Source organism: Diospyros lotus, chromosome 9 (genome assembly GCF_014633365.1).
Source record: "Diospyros lotus cultivar Yz01 chromosome 9, ASM1463336v1, whole genome shotgun sequence".
In the NCBI taxonomy this organism is placed as follows: domain Eukaryota; kingdom Viridiplantae; phylum Streptophyta; class Magnoliopsida; order Ericales; family Ebenaceae; genus Diospyros; species Diospyros lotus.
The window spans coordinates 4,878,001-4,899,511 of NC_068346.1; the positions used below are offsets into that span (position 1 = coordinate 4,878,001).

The 21,511-nt window shown below is 38.3% G+C and overlaps 1 protein-coding gene across 1 annotated transcript; it reads right to left on the reverse strand.

Annotated features, from left to right (window-relative positions):
* Positions 1–1,076: 1,076 nt before the first annotated feature.
* LOC127809632 (uncharacterized) lies at positions 1,077–21,234 on the reverse strand. The gene is made up of 15 exons (XM_052348586.1): positions 20,968–21,234; positions 20,570–20,715; positions 14,336–14,893; positions 12,393–13,583; positions 11,949–12,276; positions 9,764–10,019; positions 9,462–9,678; positions 8,988–9,340; positions 8,259–8,795; positions 6,120–7,308; positions 5,336–5,683; positions 4,938–5,175; positions 2,035–4,715; positions 1,789–1,943; positions 1,077–1,634 (listed from the first exon to the last, which is right to left on the reverse strand). Exons 2-15 carry the CDS (start codon positions 20,663–20,665, stop codon positions 1,310–1,312), a joined length of 8,472 nt encoding a protein of 2,823 aa, XP_052204546.1. The 5' UTR covers positions 20,666–20,715; positions 20,968–21,234; the 3' UTR covers positions 1,077–1,309.
* Between the last annotated feature and the right edge of the window lie 277 nt (positions 21,235–21,511).

Genomic DNA, 21,511 nt, shown 5'->3' on the forward strand with positions numbered 1-21,511 from the left:
CCTTTAGTAACTTCAGAATACTAGGCCTCTTTGATTTTCTTGTCATGTATTTTAGTTGTATTTAGTTTTTTTTTTAAATAGATTATGTAGTAAAACCTTTGTGGTATTAGGATACTCTGATCATAGCCCCCCCCCCACCAAACAGTTGCCCGGTGAAAGATGGCTATGGACAGCTACAAGAGATTGGCTAAGCTCACTTTTTTTGTTGTTTTTTTTCTATAGACAGGTAATTGTGGGAAGCTGTGCATTGAATTTTGATTATGAGCTTCTTTGTTGGAGAAGCCATTGAAATCCTCTTAAGGCCTAGAAGCCTCTCTTAATATTTCATGTATTTATCTTGTGTATCCATCTGTAGGTTCAAGTTCGAGGAAGCGGCAAAGAACTTCACTGAGAGTTGAAGTTTGTAATTACAGAACATTAGTTTGGTGTGGGGAGTTTATGGGTTTTATACTTGGGTTTTAGCTGAATCCAAATCGAAGAAACACTGGGCTTCTCTTTAATTCTCACTACAGGCAAAACAAAACAATGAGTCAATTAAACGACCGCTCTTTATTTGAAGGAAATCCTTAAATTTCTAAACAAGCTTCAAGTTTTCCCGTTAAGCTTTGGTGGGGATTGTAAATGGTCACTCTTCTCGATCACTGAACAAGGAAAATGAGAGAAATTTTTAATGCAATTGGTTACCAGCCTTCCATACCATCATCAAAAAGTTAAAATAATAAAGACAATGCCCCTACGACCTAACCTTAATTCAGTTGAAGTGGGGTTGGCTACATGATTTTCTCGGTTTGGGTTGTAAAAACAGTTTCTTTGCAAAACAAAAGTAAGATTGCTACAAAAAATGACTACCTGCCATTGCAATGCTGGGAGTTGCATTCACTCAAAATGCACCTTTGATAAACTCTTTCTCTATGACAATTTATGGATTCTTCGACAGTTACCCTGCTAAATATCTGAGAGGACGTTGACAACCTAAATTTGTAAACTTAAGGTAATTGTAATACATAAACATAAAGCTCGGTAACTTTGAAATACGAACACTAAATTTGCTGTAAAACATTTCTTTTTGTGCAATATTCAGCCCAAACCATCAGTCCTCAATAGAATGTAATTACTACGTATCTTTACACCAACTTCCTCTGGTGTGATTCCTTTTTCACTTCTACTTCAAAAGACTTCCAATAAAAAACCACAAAGAGGGAGGTACTTGACCAAACACTATAAATGCAGCATACGAATATGAACATAGGCAAAAGGAAAGAAATGGAAGCTCTGCAACCTTAAAACTATTGACAGTACGCATACTTGCTTATTTTCTTCGGCCTCCTTTGTTACCCTTTTTACCCTTCTTGGACTTACTTGCCTTCCCCTTGCTGCTTTCAGCCGGGGGTATGCCCCCAGTATTTTGGGTTTCAGAGGGAAGAGTAGCCTCCGAAGTCTTGCCCTTACCGGTTTTGCCTGTTTCTTCAACCTTGCTCTGATAGCCTTCCTTCTCACCAATCTCTGATTCCACAACAACACTGGCCTTTGCATTGATAGGCAATAGCTGGTTCAAGAAAGGTTCCATCCTTGGCCTTTTCAACTGCAAACTCCTCAAAAGTTCCTTAACGGCAAAAATGTTTTCCTCTGGTTCCCTGTCACTTGAAAGCAACGGAAATATTCCACAGTTCAGCTTATATAGAAATTGTAACATTGGAATGGCGACAAAATTTCAAGTGCAATTGATCGACTAAGCATTTGAAATAATCTAACTGGTTAACAATGGCAATTAAGATGGATAAAGCAGACCTTGAATCAAGTGCAGACAATAGCAGCTTCAATTGGTCGAGCATGTCTTTCCATTGAGCAAGAATAGATCTATCTTCATCACTAGAAGGCTCCTTTGAGGAGTTGATCATTGCATCAGATATCAAGCTTATACTATTCTCCACTTCCGCCCTTAGCTGTAGAAGGAAAAAAATGAAATCTAATTAAAACCCAAATCTCTTAATGTTGGAAGACACACGGAGTATCATCAAGCAATTTGGAACATACCTTCATCCTCGAGGCAATACTAACAAATTTTGTAGGGTTTCCTCCGTCTATATTTTCCAGGGACTTTAATGCCTCAGATATTTCCAGAAAGAGCCCACAATTTATTTGCACCTTGCCTTCATCTGTATTCTCATTGACCATCGTCTGATCTTCCATGGAAACTAGGCCTGAATCTGGAGCCCCAGAAGCCTTACCTTCTTCACTGGATTTCTCGGAAGATTTCTGTTTGCAGCTTGAATTGGCTGTTGTACCTTTAGAAGGTTGATTCTTCACCGGAAACAAAACGTTCATGATGTCCGCTCTGCAATGAGCAACTCTCATGTCCACAAAAATGGCAGCTGGAATTGCAATGTTGGAAGAATTCTCTCTCCAGCTCACTATAACTAGAGGATCCCCAATCTTCACGAGCGCTTCTGCTAGTACATTTGCATTTACATGCATCTGAGAATTACGATTCCTCCTCCTAAGAACATCTGAGAATTCCCTCGGCAAACAATTAGTGATATCACCCTTCCTCAGCATCTCGTAAAGTATATTGAAATATCTACCACTATTCACAGCCAGCAAGCATAAGGTGATAACCAGTTTCAGCACCATCAACCGGTAGTACACATTGAAATTGATCCCTGATTTATGAATCCATTCTGCTGTAACTTGCTTATTATACAGGATCTCCTTGATTATGCCAACCACAAATTCAAAAACGCCACTAAAAATCCGGGTATCAAGTTCTGCATTGGGAGTTTGGTTGGCATTGGGTTGCTCACAAATAAGCCACTCAACAAGTGAAGATTTTGTGATGAAAATCTTCCCAGTACACCAAAATGTCAAAACCAAAAGCCGATCAACCAGATACAAAAAACAACTGGGCGACACATAATCTAATTGTCTCCAGTTAGCATGATAGGTATCATCCAGAGCTTCATAAAAGTTGAGCACAGAAGCTACCTCTCTTGGATTCTGAAGGAAATGGTCTTTTGCAGGTTCTTTTGAAATTCCTGATGCTGTAAATCCACTCAAGTCCACAATGTATTTTATCCATGGTAAATTCCCTTCAACCCTTTCTGCAATCTTCTTGCATAGTTCATCAGTTGGCTTCCCAGAACCAAGCCATATCATTACTATCCTCCCAATCTGACCATAGGTCAGCATACCCTTAGGGGGGATGTTTTTGTTAATAACCTCTTCTAGTAAATTTCGCGAAAGCTCAGTCCCTCTCAGAGAAACCATATTCTTGGTCAATGACTTTTGCCACTCTAAAGGAAACACATTGTGGAAGTACCCCATAGATAGCTCAAGAAACATGTCCAATGACCGAGTATCATGATACTTACGGTCAAGATACTTGGACCCTAAAAGAAACTTTGTTACCTCGAAGATATGGAGGAGGAGAAGGCTTTGGCCATAAACACATGAGGCATTCTTGATTGCGAGCTTGTGAAGTAATTCAAGAGTTTCCAACACCTTCGTGCCAACAGCAAGCAACTCTGAGCTCCAATGACTTTTAGCAGCCGAAACAAACTGGCGAGCATCTGCAGACACCAACTTCCCACGTCTCCGAAGATACCTGTCATCAATTTCTCTCACCCAATCAGCATCAGGGATGAGCAAAAGGTAACTGTAACTGGTATTCATATTTTTCAACTGCCTCCGCACACCAAAATAGTTCAAAATAAAATCGCCATAATTGATATGTTTGCTAACATCATCTGTTTCAAGACATCCTAGGTACTCAAATATATGTTCAACCTTGTCCTTCCAAAGATTCCAAAAGTACATCAGTGTTCCAACAGAAACACGGTTATGCAAAATTCTTTCTCCTGAATGTTTTATCAGATGATCATCAGGCAGCTCATCTTCCCACTCATACTTGGAGATTTTTGAATGCAGATGACTATCCAGTATTTTTCGTATGGACAAGAATTCACCTCTGAGGCTCTTATTATGCCTAGAAGCATCCAAATACCGGTTCAACTGGAGCAAGCCCGTTTCTTCTTTTGATAAAATGTTCACTTCAGTGCAAACAAACTCATAGAAAACATCGGACTCTGTCTTTCCAGCCAATGACATAGCTTTAGCTAGAATCTCCTCCTTTCGAGCAAAATCCTTAAGTGGCCAACCCCTGCCTCTAGATGCCCATAGAGAATTGGAGAAGGCATACCATAACATAAGCATGGACGCCTCATTAAAATGCTCAGCCTTCCCCAACAGATCAGACTCACGCACAAGATCCCCTTTCAGCTTCGCAATCTCTGCAGCCTCCAAAAAGTTTCCTGATTCTTCTTCCACGACTAGAAGCTCATCGAGACAATTCAAGGACTTCAAGAAGTTGCGTTTTGCATCCATTGAGTTGAAAGCCATCACAAACTTCATCATGTATCGGTTATCCTTGAGCTCATAATAATGAAGCGCGCAGCTTTCTAGGAACTGTTGTTCAATTTTGTCTATTTCTTTACCTCTTTTAACCATGGCATTGTCTCTAGCAGCGTGCTGTTTCCAGTAGTGGATGTACTGCAAACCCATGTCGAATAGTTTTCCTTGGGTGCAGACCGACAAGCACTCTGAAAAATAATTTCCCCTAGCATACACTTCGGCTGCAAGTTTATGACAACCTGCCAGAGAAAAACACTCCCCGGCTTTCTCAAGCCTGGATTCCCCACACTTATCCAAATAAAGTCTCCCTGCAACCACATAACAGATACAATGCTAAAAACTGAATGCTGGGAACAAGGAGAAATCACAATCCAATCAGCAGCCTTCTTTTACATTACGTGTAAGCAAGCTAAGTAAAATCACAAGGCCAATGAAAACACCACACTTACATAAAAAGTCCAGTCCAGCGCTCTAAGCAACAATTTTTAATCAACATCACAGTGAACTGAGAAACATAAGAGGATACGTACCGGCAGTTTCATACTCCCCCAAGTCACAAAAACACTCGGCAGCAGATTCAGCTCTACCAATCGAGTCAAATATCTCAGCAGCTTGCCTAAGGACAGTGCGAGACCCTTCAGGATTCAAGCCCCGCATTCTGCCTGCAGCTGCCTTAAGGCCGGAAGCCTTGGCCCTTCTTTCCCACATTGCGTCCCCAGCCCTTTCAAAGCACATTGTTGCCATCTCAAAGTTATTCTCATAAAATAGCTGTAAAACACAAAACAAAAAGCTAAATCTGTGAGCCAAAATTGGAGTACTAAATCAAAAAAAAAAAAAAAAAAAAAAAAAATCCCATAAAAAACAAAAACAATGACGATGATAGTAAATTCAAGCTGCGCAAGTACTATCTAAAGTAAACAAGTAGGACCTTGATTCCGCGTGACTTCCATTCTTCTGGACTGCTTGCAACTTGCATAGCATGTGCAAGTGAATCATCCAATTGTTTTACTTGGACAAGGGATTTCTTCTTCCAATAATCAAAAATTGGCTTTGAGAGCTCCTCATTGTTTTCACAAATCCACAATCTTTGTCTTGTGCGAGTAATTGCCACATATAATTGCTTCAGTTCAGAACACAAGAGATTGTCCTTTGCCTCGTTGAAACTTGGAGAGGGGACAGAAGCATCAAGAAGATCTAGTTCTTTCATAAACTGGTAGATTACTCTCCATTGATTTTTCAGAGGTGATGAGCCAAAAAAGTTGTACAATAATACATCCTATAAAGAGTAAAAAATGATATAAATGACCTAAATTTAACATAAAAAATAAATAATAGATAGATAGAGAGATTGATAAATAACGTGAGAATGGTTCAACAAAAAATTGTAAATGGCATCTCATTCGTTATTTAGCCATTAAATTTCCCCACGCCAAACTTGCATATAACTCCAAATCAGGAAGCGAAATGATGGGAGTAATTAAAATGGCTTCCTCTGTTCAGTGTTCATCGGAGCAAGCAGGCTTTCCTTACGTGCTCAATATGTGCAAAATGAAATGCCAAAATAGAATATGACTTGATATGAATCAAATAAAACAAAATAATAGGCTCCACTTATAAGTCATATTAAACTAAAATCAGCAGTAAAATGAATTAACTCTGTGCCTTAGAACAAGAAACTAATGAACAACACATAAAGAGAAACTAAAAGTTACCTGAAACTCTAAGCCCTTGCACTCCACAATGGTCAAAACAAGAGCTTGCTTTCCAACATACCTAGATATTTCCATCCTAGCACAATCATCACGTACTAAGATAACCTGCTCAGCACCAAATCCTACGATGTGCCCACCAGCATTTCCACTCTTACCAAAAATAGTTACAATTGCATTTTCATCATTTCCAGATTCAAGAAGCAGCGGAGCTTCACCATATATAAGACTCATCTCAGGTTCCAGAACATCAATAGAATGATGAAAGAAACGGTAAAGAAGGTCAATCACACTCTGTGCTAATCTAAGGACACCATCATGGGTACGAAAGTTTTGGCTTAGGCTTTTAATTTTTGATATATGCCCTTTCTCTTTTCTTCCATCACAACTGTCTCCCTTTGAATCCATTACAAACTCATTGTAGAATAGAGATCGTATATCTTGGAATCTAAAATCAATTCCCCTAGCAATAGTCTGTGCTGTGTCACCTGCAAAAACAAAGCCTTCCTCCACATTCCGACAGACATATTTGAAGAGGGCAATTTGCCTCATTGTAAGATCTTGAACTTCATCAATATATACAAAATCCATAGCTTCACCCTTAAATTTGCCATGTTTTAGTCGAAGATGAAGATCATTCACAAAATCAGATAAATCAAACTCACCATTTTCCATTTTTCTTTTCTCATAATCTTGGAAAACAGCATAAATCGTCTCTCTCTTAGCCTTGTCCAAGGAGGTCCGACCCTCAGAAAGGGAAACATAATCCTTTTGGGAGAGCTTACCTTCTTGTGTGTTGCCTGCTCCCAAACCACCTTTTATATGAGAAATTATCTCAATAAACACTCTGGAATGATCAAGCTTCTTTGTTAGTAGACAATTAAAATGAGGCCAATACTCTGTACAAAACCTCCCATAGTTAACCTCCTTGGTTCTTATGAAAGTTTCCAGAGCAACTGATCTTGAGCTACTAGATTTACAATTGAAAAGTTCCCTCGGACCAAGAAACCTTTCAAAGTAGGAATTACCTACTGTTCCATCAAGCATCATTAAGAACTTGTGGAAAGTAACAACAAGAGGGTATTTGTTAGGATCAATGTTAGCAAAAGAATCCGGGATATCATTAAATTGGGCTGCATCATCCATATCAATCGAGCTGTTTTCTTCGGATAGATTCCCCCCATCGGAAAACCTATACACAAAATGAGGCTTATTGTGAAAAAAGATGTCATTATGCGATTAAAGCAAATTCATAGAGCATTATTATAGACAATAAAATATGGATAAGTTAATCACACATGCATTATGACACGCTAAAATAATAAAACTAAACAGTTATGCTTCTTTGTGAGAAGGTCACATGTTTGAGTCTTGGTAGCACTACTAAGGTTGCTCCTCGATGACTTGAAGGTCCCTAGTTCAAGTTGTGGAAACAGCCTCTTTGAGGATAAGGGTACTTATGGAAATGACCTTCTGTAGACCCTCACTGGGGACCATTTTTGGAGTAAATATATGCTTTGTTGAAACCTAGCCACAACTTTGGTTATGGTTGAATATCCATACATAAACTAAAGGTTCAACTGCTTTCATTTCCTCTTGTAAGGGTAACAAGATCAAATATGAACACAGAGAAGGTTTGCCATTTAGAAAAGGCCCAAAACTTTCCTCAAGATAGACAAACAAATAACTAAATGCCACTCAATTCCCACTTCTTAATAAAAGAAATATAAGAAAACAAAGGCAGGTACCCAAATTCCTAGTAATGACGATCTAGCAGAATGAGGATGAATCAATAATGATATCCTTTTTCTTTGTTGATTTCAATAGCTCATTGCCTATAGGCAAAGAAGATGCATCAACACTCGCGTTGCTTGTTCAAGTTCTCTGTTAAGGAGTACATAGTTGCACAACGAATATACTAGGATACATAATCAATTTAAAGCAAAATGCAGATAATGGAAATAATTCAAGTGTCAAGGATTTAGGGTTTTTGAATACTACTATTGACATCTGTTTTGTATTATTAGAACTCACTTAAATTGCATCTTAGTTTAAATTTATGGGCCTAATTGCTCATTTGCAAACCAACCATCTAATCAAGTGGAGCAGGTTCAGCAACAAATAATAGAGTACTTTACACACCTTTTCAGTCCAGACACATGTTGTTTGACAGCAAAACATAGTTTTGGACTGACTGTCACAAAAAGTTGTCGCAGGATGATTCCATTGACATCTGCAATGCACTTATCAAAACCATTCCTCTGGCTCACATTTGTACCAGTACTAGTCTCACCTTCATAAAGTCCTTCTGAAGCAATATGGTACAGTTGCTCCTTCTGAAACAATTTCATGGTTAACACAGTAGTCTTACCAGTGCCTGACCGTCCAAGTATAAATGTGCTTTTTTGGAATAAGATAATCTCCAATTCTTGGTCAGTTGCTTCAAAAGGGAGGTCTAGCTCTCGCCCATCACGATCAGAAAGCAAGTGATTCACCACACCAGATGACAAGGAATAGAATTTCATTAACAGCAAGCTCTCACTCACCTTTGTGTTCTCAACATAACTTCTTTCATCAATAATACCCTCACTTGCTTCATCCCCAAGTTGATGGTTTCCACGATTCTTAAACGGAACAATATCAACAGATTGCACCCATCTTCTTGGAACTTCCAAATCCCTAGAGGCAAATTAAAAAAGTGAATAAGTGAATTAAACTTTGAAATTCAAATATGCAATCAATTGTCTCCACATCTTAAGAATTCCAAAAAACTAGCAACTAAGTTATAGTATTTAGCTAGTTAACTATGACCCAATAGAAAAAAAAATAATAATGAACCACAAGTCCTAATCCATTGGAAATGTTACATACCCCTCTAGGCATTTCTCCTTGCAGTGACTAATGAAATCATCAGTACACAAAGCAAACATGCCTTCAAGTCGTTTAATCAACTTTGGGATCTCCTCCAAAGGCAATATATCCCAGACCTTCAGGACTTGGAAGTATGTTGATTCTTTCTTTATGTCAATAGAGCAAACAACATAAAGCCCTTCAACCTTGAATCTTTCCAAGATTTGTGAAGAACTCTCGCAAGGTTGGCCCATATGCCTCATTTTAGGTCGCCAACCACTTGAAAGTTTCAATAAGAGATTTATAACTAACTTTTTTATACGGAGTGAACTCAATTTTTTAAATGACATCTTGAAGTTATCACTAAAAAGAACCTGGCAAGAGCCGATAGGAAATAAATGTTAATACAAATTGCATTCAATGTTGAACTCTACAATTCCACAGATTTAGAGAATTAAACCACGATCATATCACTTAGACAATAAAGTTATTTACCTTCCACCTTGCACTTTTGAAGAGTACACTGTTCTCATAAAACAAATCGTCCAGTCGATCAAGCTCTTTCTTGACATCTAATATAGCTTTGGCAATATCGTTATCTTGATCAGCGCTAAAGAAACATTGGCGGCTCTTCGCATCATGGACTAATGCCTCCCAAATAGAATCACTATTAGCTAGGGTCCTATCATTTCCCAAAATCCATAGACAGTGCCTGTAAAAGTATCAAATGCCATCAATATTAATCATCTTAAGTGTATATTATGAAGTTGCCTAGCAGGAAAAATGTGAACCCATACCGAGCTCTTGTTAATGCAACATTAGTTCTCTGAGGACTGGATAGAAATCCAACAGATCTGGTGCTATTAGATCTAACAGTTGTTATCACTACAACATCCTCCTCTCCACCCTGAAAACCATCAATTGTCTTCACCTTCACTGTGAATCCATCAAGTTTTTCATACTTTTTCCCAAGTTTGTCCTGGATGGCCACAACTTGAGCAGCATAAGGAGATACCACACCAATGCTAAGTGTATTCACAGAGATTCTCCATGCTGTGCCAACAATCAACAAATTTTAATTAAATAAATTTTAACTTTGTTGCACGATGTAGCACACCTTCTATGATTCAACAGGATGTTCACTTTTATAACAGAAGATTAAGAGAAAAATTCCATCAGAAATCAAGAAACAAGTGTTTAAAGGGACGCTACAGGTAATCTTGCTCTTTCTTTCATACTACTCTTCTTGATCACAATGTTTTCCTTTTTGTTCTTCCCCTGCATTACAGTCTATTGAGTAAAAACCTAAATCCATTTTTCCTTTACTTCGATAAGGACCAGAGTACAAGTGCAACAAGTAGGCATGTAGATACACAAAGACAGTAACAGTCTTATCAAAAAAGAGTTTTCACTTTGCAACAAAGGTTAATTTTTCTACACATGGTTATAAAAACATAAATTATCGAAAAGGAAGAGGGAATAACCTAACATTAGACAGTGGCGTTTGAAGGAGAGAAGTTTGAATTTTTGAACATTAAATATCACGAGAATGATGAGTAAGAATATTCGCGGAGAATCAAATTGGAAAGCTTATTTTGCAAAGAAATTTAGCAATGTAAGGAAGATGTTGAAAAAGTAGTTATGTGAAAATAAACTTGTTAAGAAGAAGATGAAGACTGACAAACCCATTAGGGCTTGGTATTGACTAGAAATTGTAGCTCTGCAATAGTTAACAAAACTATTTAATGAACCAATCCATTACAAGCCACGCAATATAACGCAAAGGAACATAATGCAAAAATCTGTTTCTGGTCAAGGTAAATTACTGAGGTTTATTGAGATTACTTGTTAGCAAAAAACTTTGCGGTGAAGATAAACAACACAATGGTAAATAAAGTCTCAACACAACTGAAGCTCAACAAGAGACAACCTATGTGCCAAGGAAAGTTAACAAAGTTAAGGCTTTAATAAAACATCAGCACCACCAACTATTGACATATCCTTTGAGTCCAAAAGAGGCACATAAGGGTATAACTCATGTCAAATGACTTGCGCAGCTTCAAAACAAACTTCTGCAATGCGGGAGGCCAAACATACTCAACTAGACAAGATTCAATAATCAAACTATTACAAAATTTGTCGAGCAAAAGGTGCGTTTGGGCTTAAGATTAGCTGCTTAAGACAAAATCCAATAGGATTTAATGCCTAAGTTTAAGTAGATTGAGGATGCTATTACCTGAATGTAATGACACTGAGCTTTATGATAACCGCAGCCGCAAGAAAGTTTTAGTAAATTTAGCAGCTTGAAGATGCACTTATTTGAATGTAATGACACTAAGCTTAAGCAGTAGTACAACCGAGTAGCAAAAAGACTTTAGCTTTGTTGGAAGAAATGAATCAGCTGGCCATATGTTTTGACAGCATAAGTGGTGAAAGAAGGTATCACTAACAGAAGCTTCCTCTATCAGTGTCACACTTATCATGGAAAATGAGTAATTGACAGGATATTATCTATAATCAGACAATTGAAACAGAATGATATCTTCACACACTAACCTAATCAACCTACAACATCTTATATACAAAATAACCCACTAATCCTCCCATTATTCAAACTAAAAGATAGAAAAGCAAACCCAGAAATTGTGGACACATGATCCCTCAATTTGTAGGATCCCATAAATTGTGGATCATTTGTCCCCATTTCCTACATTATCTTCTCAAGCTACTCTTCTGGGATATTCCTCAATGGTCAAAACTATAGAATATTTTAGCTTTGGCACATATCTATCACCAAGTCAGGAAAATTATCTATTTTAGTTTTGTCTGCTTAATATTAACTCTTGAATTACTTAGGACTTCAAAATGGTCCAGCAATACTACAAAAGAAAAGATTCAAAATCCAAACAAATTGTTTCAAGTGCTGCAAAATTTTTATAACAATAGTTCACATGAAAACGTCGTAAATCTCAATTGACAAACCTCTGTATAAATGCTGCACTATCTTTACCACAATTGCCACCTCTACCATATTTTTTCTGCTACGTCCATCATCATCCACTTCTTCCCTGCCACCAATAACATTTATAAAAGAATAAGGACCAAACATTGGCCCTGGAAGATATTGCCTCTTGTAACTTTCACTCTGAACATGTGGTGCATCCATAATTTGGTTGAAATAGAACTTCACATTAGGGAACAAACTTATGGATGGGTGCATCCTATACTGTATGTTTAGAAGATGCTTAGAATGACCCGACAAACTCAATCTTTCAAATAAGCTTCTTCCGAACTGAGCTTCCTCACAAACCTGCCAGTCAACGTGCATTGTCAGGAAATTACAGTAGGAAAGTCCGGGAGGTTAAAAGGAACACAAAATGCAGTGCTCTAAAATCAGTTAACTGATGACTACATGCATTAGCTTACGTTACTATGAACCATTGCTGGTAACTGGCACTGGTCACCGGCAAGAATAGCATGATTCAGACCAGGCAGCTGAAGAGGAATAGTTGATTCACACTCCTTCAGTTGTGCAGCTTCATCAATGACCAGTAAGTCCAGTGGTTCCATTGCTACTGAATGCAGCTTATATGAAGTAGAAGCAGTGCAGAAAATTAAAGAAGCCCTTTGAAAACAGAATTCCACCATTGAATCTTTGTTTAAAACACTTGGCAGATCAAGTTCTTCAAGAGAATGTTGAAGAGTTTTGACAACACAGAGACACTTGCTCCTTGTGTTTTTCAAGGATGGCATACCTACCATAGATTCACAAAATTCTTCACCTCCATCCTTCTGTGAAAATACTTCCTCAAGTTCTACAGTAGTGATGTTGCCTCGAAACAACGAAATTTCCAAATAATCAAAGAGGTCAACAAGAATAAGCATGTTTGTAAAATTCTGCTCCAAAATGAACCTTCTTGGAAAATGAGTACAAAATACAAATATGCATTTTCTAAGGGATGATGCAATTGATTTAAATCTGTCCCTCACAAACTCAACAAATGATTTAATTTCTGCCTTGCCACTTTCATCCTGGTTGCTGCATTCCTTCTGTTTGATCATTTCCTTTTGTTTGATCATTTCGTTCTCCACAAAAACATCATATTCAGAAACACAACCTTCAAGAAAGTCTCTCATTGAAGTTAAACAATGCCTCCAACCAGTCAATGGTCCCAAACACTTTGCAAGCCTTTTAACACGATAATCTAGATATATCTCTTTAATATCAGAGTCAAGTTTCAGGCGGTCTTTGTTGCCAAATAAGAGAATATCGCCCAAACAACAGAATAAAGCATCCTTTTCCTCAGCCTCAAATGACTCTCTCACCAACATTAGAACCCTGGAAGCCACCTCCTTTATAGCAACATTGGTAGGGGCACATGCAAGGACCCGACAGTTTATCCTCAAAAGAGCAAAAAGCATCACACCGACCGTCTTGGTTTTCCCTGTCCCTGGTGGGCCCCAAATGAGTTCCACGGTAGGCTTGTGACCACATTTGATTCTACGAAGAGAGGCTACTATTGCTTGAATTTGGAATTTGTTCAGCTTAGATAATAGACTTGTAGCAAAACTTTCAGGAAATTGTCTCACACAACAAAGCTCGCAATCCTCCTGAGCCTGTTTCCCACAGTGAAAATCAATAAAGCCCACCAAAAAGTTAAAATACACATATTTTACTTGTATACTTTATTTTCATTTCTTGATGTCTAACAAAATGAGAACATACAGACACCCAGATAATATCTATATATTTAGGTAGTGTTTGTTAGCCAAGATATAAATAAGAAAAAGTGGGATATGAAAAGCATCCCAAACAAAAATGTTTTTCATTGTATTTGTTAAATTTATCTAAAAAAAAGTCACGTGGCTTCCCCTTATCTTGGACTTTCCAAATAAATTTATATCTTCCCCCCCCTTCGGATAAGTTATCTTGATACAACCTTATCTTACTCATTTTAACAATCGCTACCTTACGAGAAAAGATATCTCTTACTAACAAAAAAAACTTTAGGAAATACGTAGCTTATAACCATTTTGAGTTTATTTTCCTCATTTTACATGCATCTAATAAACTTAAGGTTTTGATTTCTCCTACAATCACTTCAACTAACAAAAATAGTCCAATTCAAACAAATTATAAATACAATCAGCTATTTCAAAACATTTCAATGAGTTCCCTCAATACCACTACATTTACAATTTTCAGCTAATTTTTATGTTGTAGCCGTTGGCAATAAAAATGTTGAATCCATTCGAATTAAACCACATCTGTTTGCTCTTTGCATAAAGGGCAGATCAAGAGATGCTCAAATGGAGAAGATTAAATCGCATAGCATCCAACAAATGAGAAATTTAGTCACGATACGTACCAGAGAATCAGTGCATAGGACTGACTCGATTATCTTCAAATTTCTGGACATCCTTAGAGAGTTCCATATTCTTTGATTTGTTGTTATGTTCATTAAGAAAGTCACAAAGAGTGATTCCCTCATTCCATCCTTGATTTCTATATCCTTTGATGCCTTGACTGTGAAAATAGTGGACGACGATCTATCATCTTCATTCCCATCTTCCGTGATCTTAGTGACCAATGCAAAAGTCCAGGTTCTTCCATCCCGTTGCAGATCAGATACAGTTTCCAGTTTTACATTGGAAATGACACACACATCTCCAGGCAAGGTTCTGTAGGGTTCTTTGCAACGGTCACTAAATTTGTTTCTCCAATAATCAACAACAACATTATAACACAATGTTGCATCTGTTGCATTGGGCTTCCACGCAACAAGGGAGTTCACTTCAGCAAAAGGTGCTCCATGGATAATGTCCATGCTTGAGGCTAATTCTGCTCGAGTTTCCTCTAGCAAAGGATAAACAAAAGAACCAAGGTAGTCCCCCACTGATTGAAACGATTCTGGAATCTTCTCCACCTAAAAATAAGCATTGGAAGACATAAAAGTCAGTGGAAATGAAGCCACCAAGGGTGGAAATGTGTACAAGTACACAATATTGTTCTTTGAATACCTGTAGTAAGGGCAACATTATACAACAGCATATAGATACATATAAAAGAGGTAACCTTGGTTATATTGTGCCGGGGCTGGCAGGTCACAAGACTGTATTATACTAAATAAAATGTTTTGACAGCAAATCAGTAAAGCAGTAAGTTTTCAGTCACAATCAAATCTTTTCAATTAATTTCATATATACAACTAGTTACTAACTGAGGATTGAATCTGTTATAAGTTTGCATCGAGTCAGCCCTAAAGAATCAGTGAAGTCCAGTCAAGCCTCAAGCAACCGTTAGTTGGTTAGGTTTATTTTTAACAGTAACTAACAAAGGGTTATAATCGGAAATGCTATGTTCTTATATCCCCATTGTAATGTCCACCCCTATTGTCTATAAATAGAGGTCTGGGCAGTCGCTTAGGATGAATGAACGAGTGCAAGTTTTGAGAGGAAAGACTATAGTGATAGCCTTTGTAATCTCGGTAGTTTCGTGTACTCATGAGATAGTGCTGGTGTACTGTTTGTTCAACATTGATAAGAAAGATTGCTCTCGGGGATTCAGGGCTGAATGTAGGATCATCAATTCATTGATGATCTGAACCAGGATAAAATTTGGTGTCTCTTCTGGTTTGAATTCTGTTCTTTGTCATTTTCAATTCTGTTTTGTTGTTCTGTTATTCTATATTGTTCAATCCGTGTGTGTGTATCCTATACGGCAGACTTGAGTGGACTCCAGTGCTCCCAAGATAACAGAATCATTTGTCAGTTGATCAAAAGGCTAATGACAGGCTTCGAGTACTTGTATAGTGAATTAGCAACTAAATATAAAATGGTAAATTCTACTAGAAACAATCACCTCAAATACCCACTTCCAATTCTAGTATAGATAACAATCATGAGATGCCACTAGAGTGGCAAATCATTTGAAAAGCATTACAATCAATCATGTTAACAAATGGCGTTCCTAATGCACAGGCTCCCCGCTTTGCGAGTGTCAGCCGCATTCGTAAACTCTGATCAAGTTAATAAAAATCCTTTTCTTTTTCTTACGAATTTCAGGAACTACTAGAACAGGTAATGTCTGTTAAAAATTAGTTAATTTTTTTGATAATTCCTGAAATATTTATGATGGTCTGCATGTCTTTTCTGTTCTCAAGGTATCTTTATGATATTAAATCTGATGCAGTCCCCAGAAAAATTATTAGATGGTTTCTATGAGTGTTTTTCAAGGTCTTTATTGTATCTACTTCCAGTTAATCATAGTAAGAGTTTGTTTTGGTTGAGTTATCTTCCCTTCAATCTTTTACATGGTATCAGAGCCAGGTTGTGGTAACTTGGTACTGGTCTAGATCGTGGGTGAAGGAACTCAGTGCTCTTACTATGGATACCAGTGGCCGTGTAGTTGGCCTTGGTATGGAGTTATTGAACCAGTCCAATTATCGGGTGTGGAAGTCAGGTATGGAGTCTTATCTCCTCAGTGAAGACCTGTGGGACATTGTGGGTGGTGATGACACAATTCCTCCAGAAGATGATGACGCATATGTTGAGACGCTCAAACAGTGGAACCGGAAAAATGCCAAGGCAGAATTTGCACTGAAGAGGTTAATATCCTCAGGGGTATTTGAGCACATTTCTCGGTGTACCGCTGCAAGCTCAATTTGGCAGACTCTTGATCAGTTATTCAACAAGAAGAATGAAACTCGTCTACAAATGCTTGAGAACGAGTTGGCGAATGTGAAACAGGGGGAGTCTTCGATTTCGCAGTATTTTTTGAAAGTGAAGACATTATGCTCGGAGATCAACCTTCTAAATCCAGAGGAACAGATTTCGGAGGCTCGAGTAAAGCGGACTATTATTCGGGGATTACGTCCCGAATATACATCTTTTGTTACGTCAATCCAGGGATGGGTTCAACAACCATCTTTGTAGGAGTTTGAAAACCTTTTGTCTTCACAGGAGTCCTTGGCCTTGCAAATGGCTGGAGTTAAGATCCATGAAGGAACTGGGAATGCTTTCATTACTGGGAGGCAGACAAAATCTAAAGGAAAAACCAAGATGAAGTTTACAGCTAAGAAGGATGAAGCTGTGGCAGATTCTTTCAAGGAAAATAAGAAAAACTTCAATTGCTACCAGTGTGGGAAGCTTGGCCATTTTAAGAAGGATTGCCGTGTCAAGTTAAAGGAAGACGAAGAATGGGAAAAGTGTTTCATGGCCAAGACTACCTCTGCATGTGAAATGGCGACTAAGACCTTTAACAACGGGTGGATTGTCGATTTTGGTTGTAGTCATCATCTAACCGGAGATGAGAAGCAGTTTTCTGATTTGCGTCTGCATAAAGGAAAAGAAGCCATAATCACTGCAGATAATACTTGTCATCATGTTAAGAAGGGAGGTACTGTTGTCATCAACAGCAGCGGTGGCGAGTCAATCACGCTTAACATTGTGTATCATGTTCCGGGGGTAAAAAAGAATCTTCTTTCGGTGGCAAATGCGGTTGATTCAGGTAATTGTGTTTTATTTGGTCCACGAGATGTGAAGTTTCAACGGAGTATTAAAGTGTTAGAAGCAGATGTGGTTTACAATGGTACACGTGTAAATGATTTATATGTTTTATCAGCTTCAAGCACTTATGTTGAGAAGATGAATAGCAATGACGGTGCGTCTCTTTGGCATGCAAGATTTGGGCATATTAATATGACCAAATTGAAAGTTATAGTTGAAGGTCTTCCAAATTTGACCAGCTTTGATGATGGTAAAATTTGTGACCGTTGTCAATATGGGAAATCTCACAGGCTTCCATTTGACAAAGCTATTTCACGGTCCAAAGCTCCTCTCGAACGGATTCACAGTGACCAGATGGGTCCAACTGGAACGGCCTCATATATGGGATTTCATTATATGTTACTCTTCGTTGATGATTTTACCAGATTTACCTGGGTATTTTTTGTTAAGCACAAGACAGAGGCGCTATCCAAGTTTCAGGAGTTCAAGTTGACTGGAAAGAAAACTAAGCAGGAGGATTAAATTTCTGCGAACTGATAATGGAGGCAAATTTGTATCAAATGAGTTTTTCTCTTTTTTGTCAAAAACATGGCATAAAGAGTGCCCGGAGACGCTTCAGCAAAATGGAGTGGCAGAGCAGAAAGTCAGGCATCTTATGAAGACATGCAATAGCTGGCTGCATGATAAAAATCTGCCTAAGGCTCTATGGGCAGAGGGCATTAAATGTGCTGCTTACGTAATCAATCGGACGCCACTTAGCCCAAATAATATGAGATCTCCTTATGAGCTACTTTATGGGGAAAAGCCAACTGTCAAGCATCTCAGAATTTTTGGATGCAATTGCTATGTTCATGTGCCGGAGTCCCAGAGGAGAAAGCTGGAAGCAAAAGCCAAGAAATGTATATTTGTTGGCTAGGATGAGCAAAGGGCGGGCTGGAGATGTATGGATCCTTTGACACACAAGTGTGTTGTTTCACGTGATGTTGTTTTTGATGAAATCTCTTCTTATTATGGCCATAATGAAGTTCCGCTCAAGCATGGAGATTCTGATTTCTCTAAGTATGAGGAAACAAGTTTACCGTTTAGGGTTCCGCTCATTCAGAGCAGGTGCAAACTGATAGAGGGAGTCCTAACTATCAGAATGATTATCAAGAGGCCAGTGTTGAAATATTGGCTAACCAGCGACGCGAATTTTAAGCCGGCTAGATATAGAGACGCGAATTTTATCACCACCTACTCTTGTCTATTTGCAGGCCCAGTTGATGAAGAAGAACCTACGTCTTATGATGAGGCCAAAGGCATAAAAGAGTGGGAGGCTGCCATGGAGGAAGAAATGAGTGCTCTCATGAAGAACGAAACTTGAGACTTGGTTCAAAGAACTGAGAACCTTGAGCCTGTTTCATGTAAATGGGTGTACCGAATCAAGAGGAAAGCTGATGGAAGTATCGAAAGATTTGGCAAGGCTAGTTGCTCGAGGTTTCTCTCAAAAGTATGGAACATATTATGAAGAAACCTTTAGTCCAGTGGCTAAAATGACATCGGTATGTACTATTTTAGCTTTGGCAACTTGTTTTGGTTGGAAATTATGGCAGCTTGACGTTAAAAATGCTTTCTTGTATGGGGAGCTTGATAAAACAATTTATATGGAGTAACTACTTGGTTATACTTCTCATGAACATCCTGACTATGTATGCAAGCTTAAAAAGGCCCTTTACGGATTAAAACAAGATCCACAAGCTCCATATGGGAGGGTTTCTCAGTTTTTGCAATTTTGCGGATATGTGGCTTCCAATTTTGATGCCAACTTATTTATCAAGAAAGATGAAGGTATCCACGTGGTTGTTCTCTTATAAGTGGATGGCATGATAATCACAGGTAACAATGACGCAGAAATTTCTCATCTTCAAGAAGAACTCTTAGTATGTTTTGAGATGAAGAAATTAGGCGACGTGCAATTTTCGTGGGTTAGAGGTCGAAAAATTGAGGAATGGTTTTTTCGTTACTCAACAAAGCTATGCAAAAATGATTGTAGAAAAGTTTGGAATGAAGAAAGGAAAAATACGATCCACTCCACTTGAAGTGAATACAAGTCTAAAGCATGATGAAGGTTCTCTTTTATCCGATCCTCGGCCTTATTGTGCTATGATTGGGAGTCTCCTCTACTTGACCATCACAAGGCCTGGTATTGCATTCTTGGTTGGATTGGTTAGTCGATTTATGCAAGCACCTCGGAAACCACATTTGGAAGCTGTGAAGAAAATTTTAAAGTATATTAATTCTACTCTTGATATGAGCTTATTGTTCAAGAATGGAGTTGATTTTTCTTTCCATGGTTTCATGGATGCTGATTTTGGGAGAGACCCAGATGATAGAAGATTTACAACTGGCTATGTATTTTTATGCGGAGACATAAGTATTTTTTGGTGTAGCAAGAAGCAAGATACGGTGTCCTTGTCAATTACTGAGGCAGAGTATAAAACTTCATCTCATGCGGCTCAAGAATGTGTTTGGCTTCGAAGACTTTTTGAAGATCTCTATATAGCCTATTAACAAGCCAATTCCTCTACATGGAGATAATCAAAGTGCTATTAAGCTTGCGACTAATCTAGTTTCCCATGCAAGGACAAAGCAGATTGAGCCTGAACACCACTTCATCCAGGAAAAGTTATTAGACGGTACAATTGATGCTGTGGAGATCAGGAGCAAAGAAAATATTGCTGATATTTTTACAAAATCACTCTCGAAGCAAAGTTAATTTTTTTTGATAATTCCTGAAATATTTATGATGGTGTGTTTGTCTTCTCTGTTCTTAAGGTATCTTTATGATATTAACTGTGATGCAATCCCCAAGAAAATTATTAGATGGTTTCTATGAGTGTTTTTCCAAGGTCTTTATTGTATCTACTTCCTATGTCTAGATTGTTCTCGTGTCCATTAATAGGTGGTCTTGTATGTTTTTGGTGTCTCAATCCTGTATGTACTTCCAGTTAATCATAGTAAGAGTTTGGTTTGGTTGAGTTATCTTCCCTTGGATTTTTTTACAATGTGGACAGTAAAATGCAGTGAAGTGATGAAGAATGGAGCGTAAAGCACACCTGATTCCTGTAAAGATCCTCATTGCGGATGTCGTCAACAGACCACGAGAACACCAAATCAGTAAACTCTGGTTCACGAGAGCCAACGCCTCTCATCGTCGCGTTTTCACTCTTTCAATCCCCTCTCTGCTCTGCTCTTCTCCAATCTATATCAACGCAAAACATCAAAAACCCAGTTCACAAAAAACAGAGACTATTTAAGCAAGAAATGGGGTTTCTTAGTAGTGAAGTAAGGAAGTATGAAAGAGGGAAATGAAACGAGGAATCTGGCAGTACATGTAAGGCTCTCTTTTACACATGTAAAGCTTTTGGGAAAAGAAAGATGAAAATCGAAAAGTTAGAGAGAAGCAGCAGGGGCCTTGGACCAATGAAGAAGAACGTCGTTCCAAAATCCGTACCCGAGTTGCTTGACTTGAAAAGTCTTATTCCCTTTGCTTTACTGCTTTAAAATGGTGATTCGGCTTCACGTTTTCTGCCATTGATCTCCTAAATATATGCTGGTACTAAGTAATTCTTCTTTCTCATTCTTCTCTGCTTTAAATCTAAGCAACAGAGGAGGACCCAGGGCCTTGAATCAATGAAGAAGAACATCGTACCAAATTCCGACGAGCTGCTTGACTTGAAGTCAAGAGTCTACTCCCTTTGTTGCTTTAAATATTTATATCTTTCGGTGATTCGACTTTACTTTTTCTGCCATTATTCTTCTTTCTCATTGTTCTCGCCAATCGCCATGCACGTAGGCTTAAATGCGATTCCGACGCTGAACTTTAAATGCGTTCTTCTCTCTGCAACCCGAAGCTTCCGACTTCGGGCCAACACAGGCCCGGCCCTGAACTAGGGCGGTCAGTGCGACCGCCCTGGGCCCATTATTCAGGGGCCCAAATTATTTTTAATAAATATTATATTATATTATTATAATTATTAATTAATTTAATATTTTTA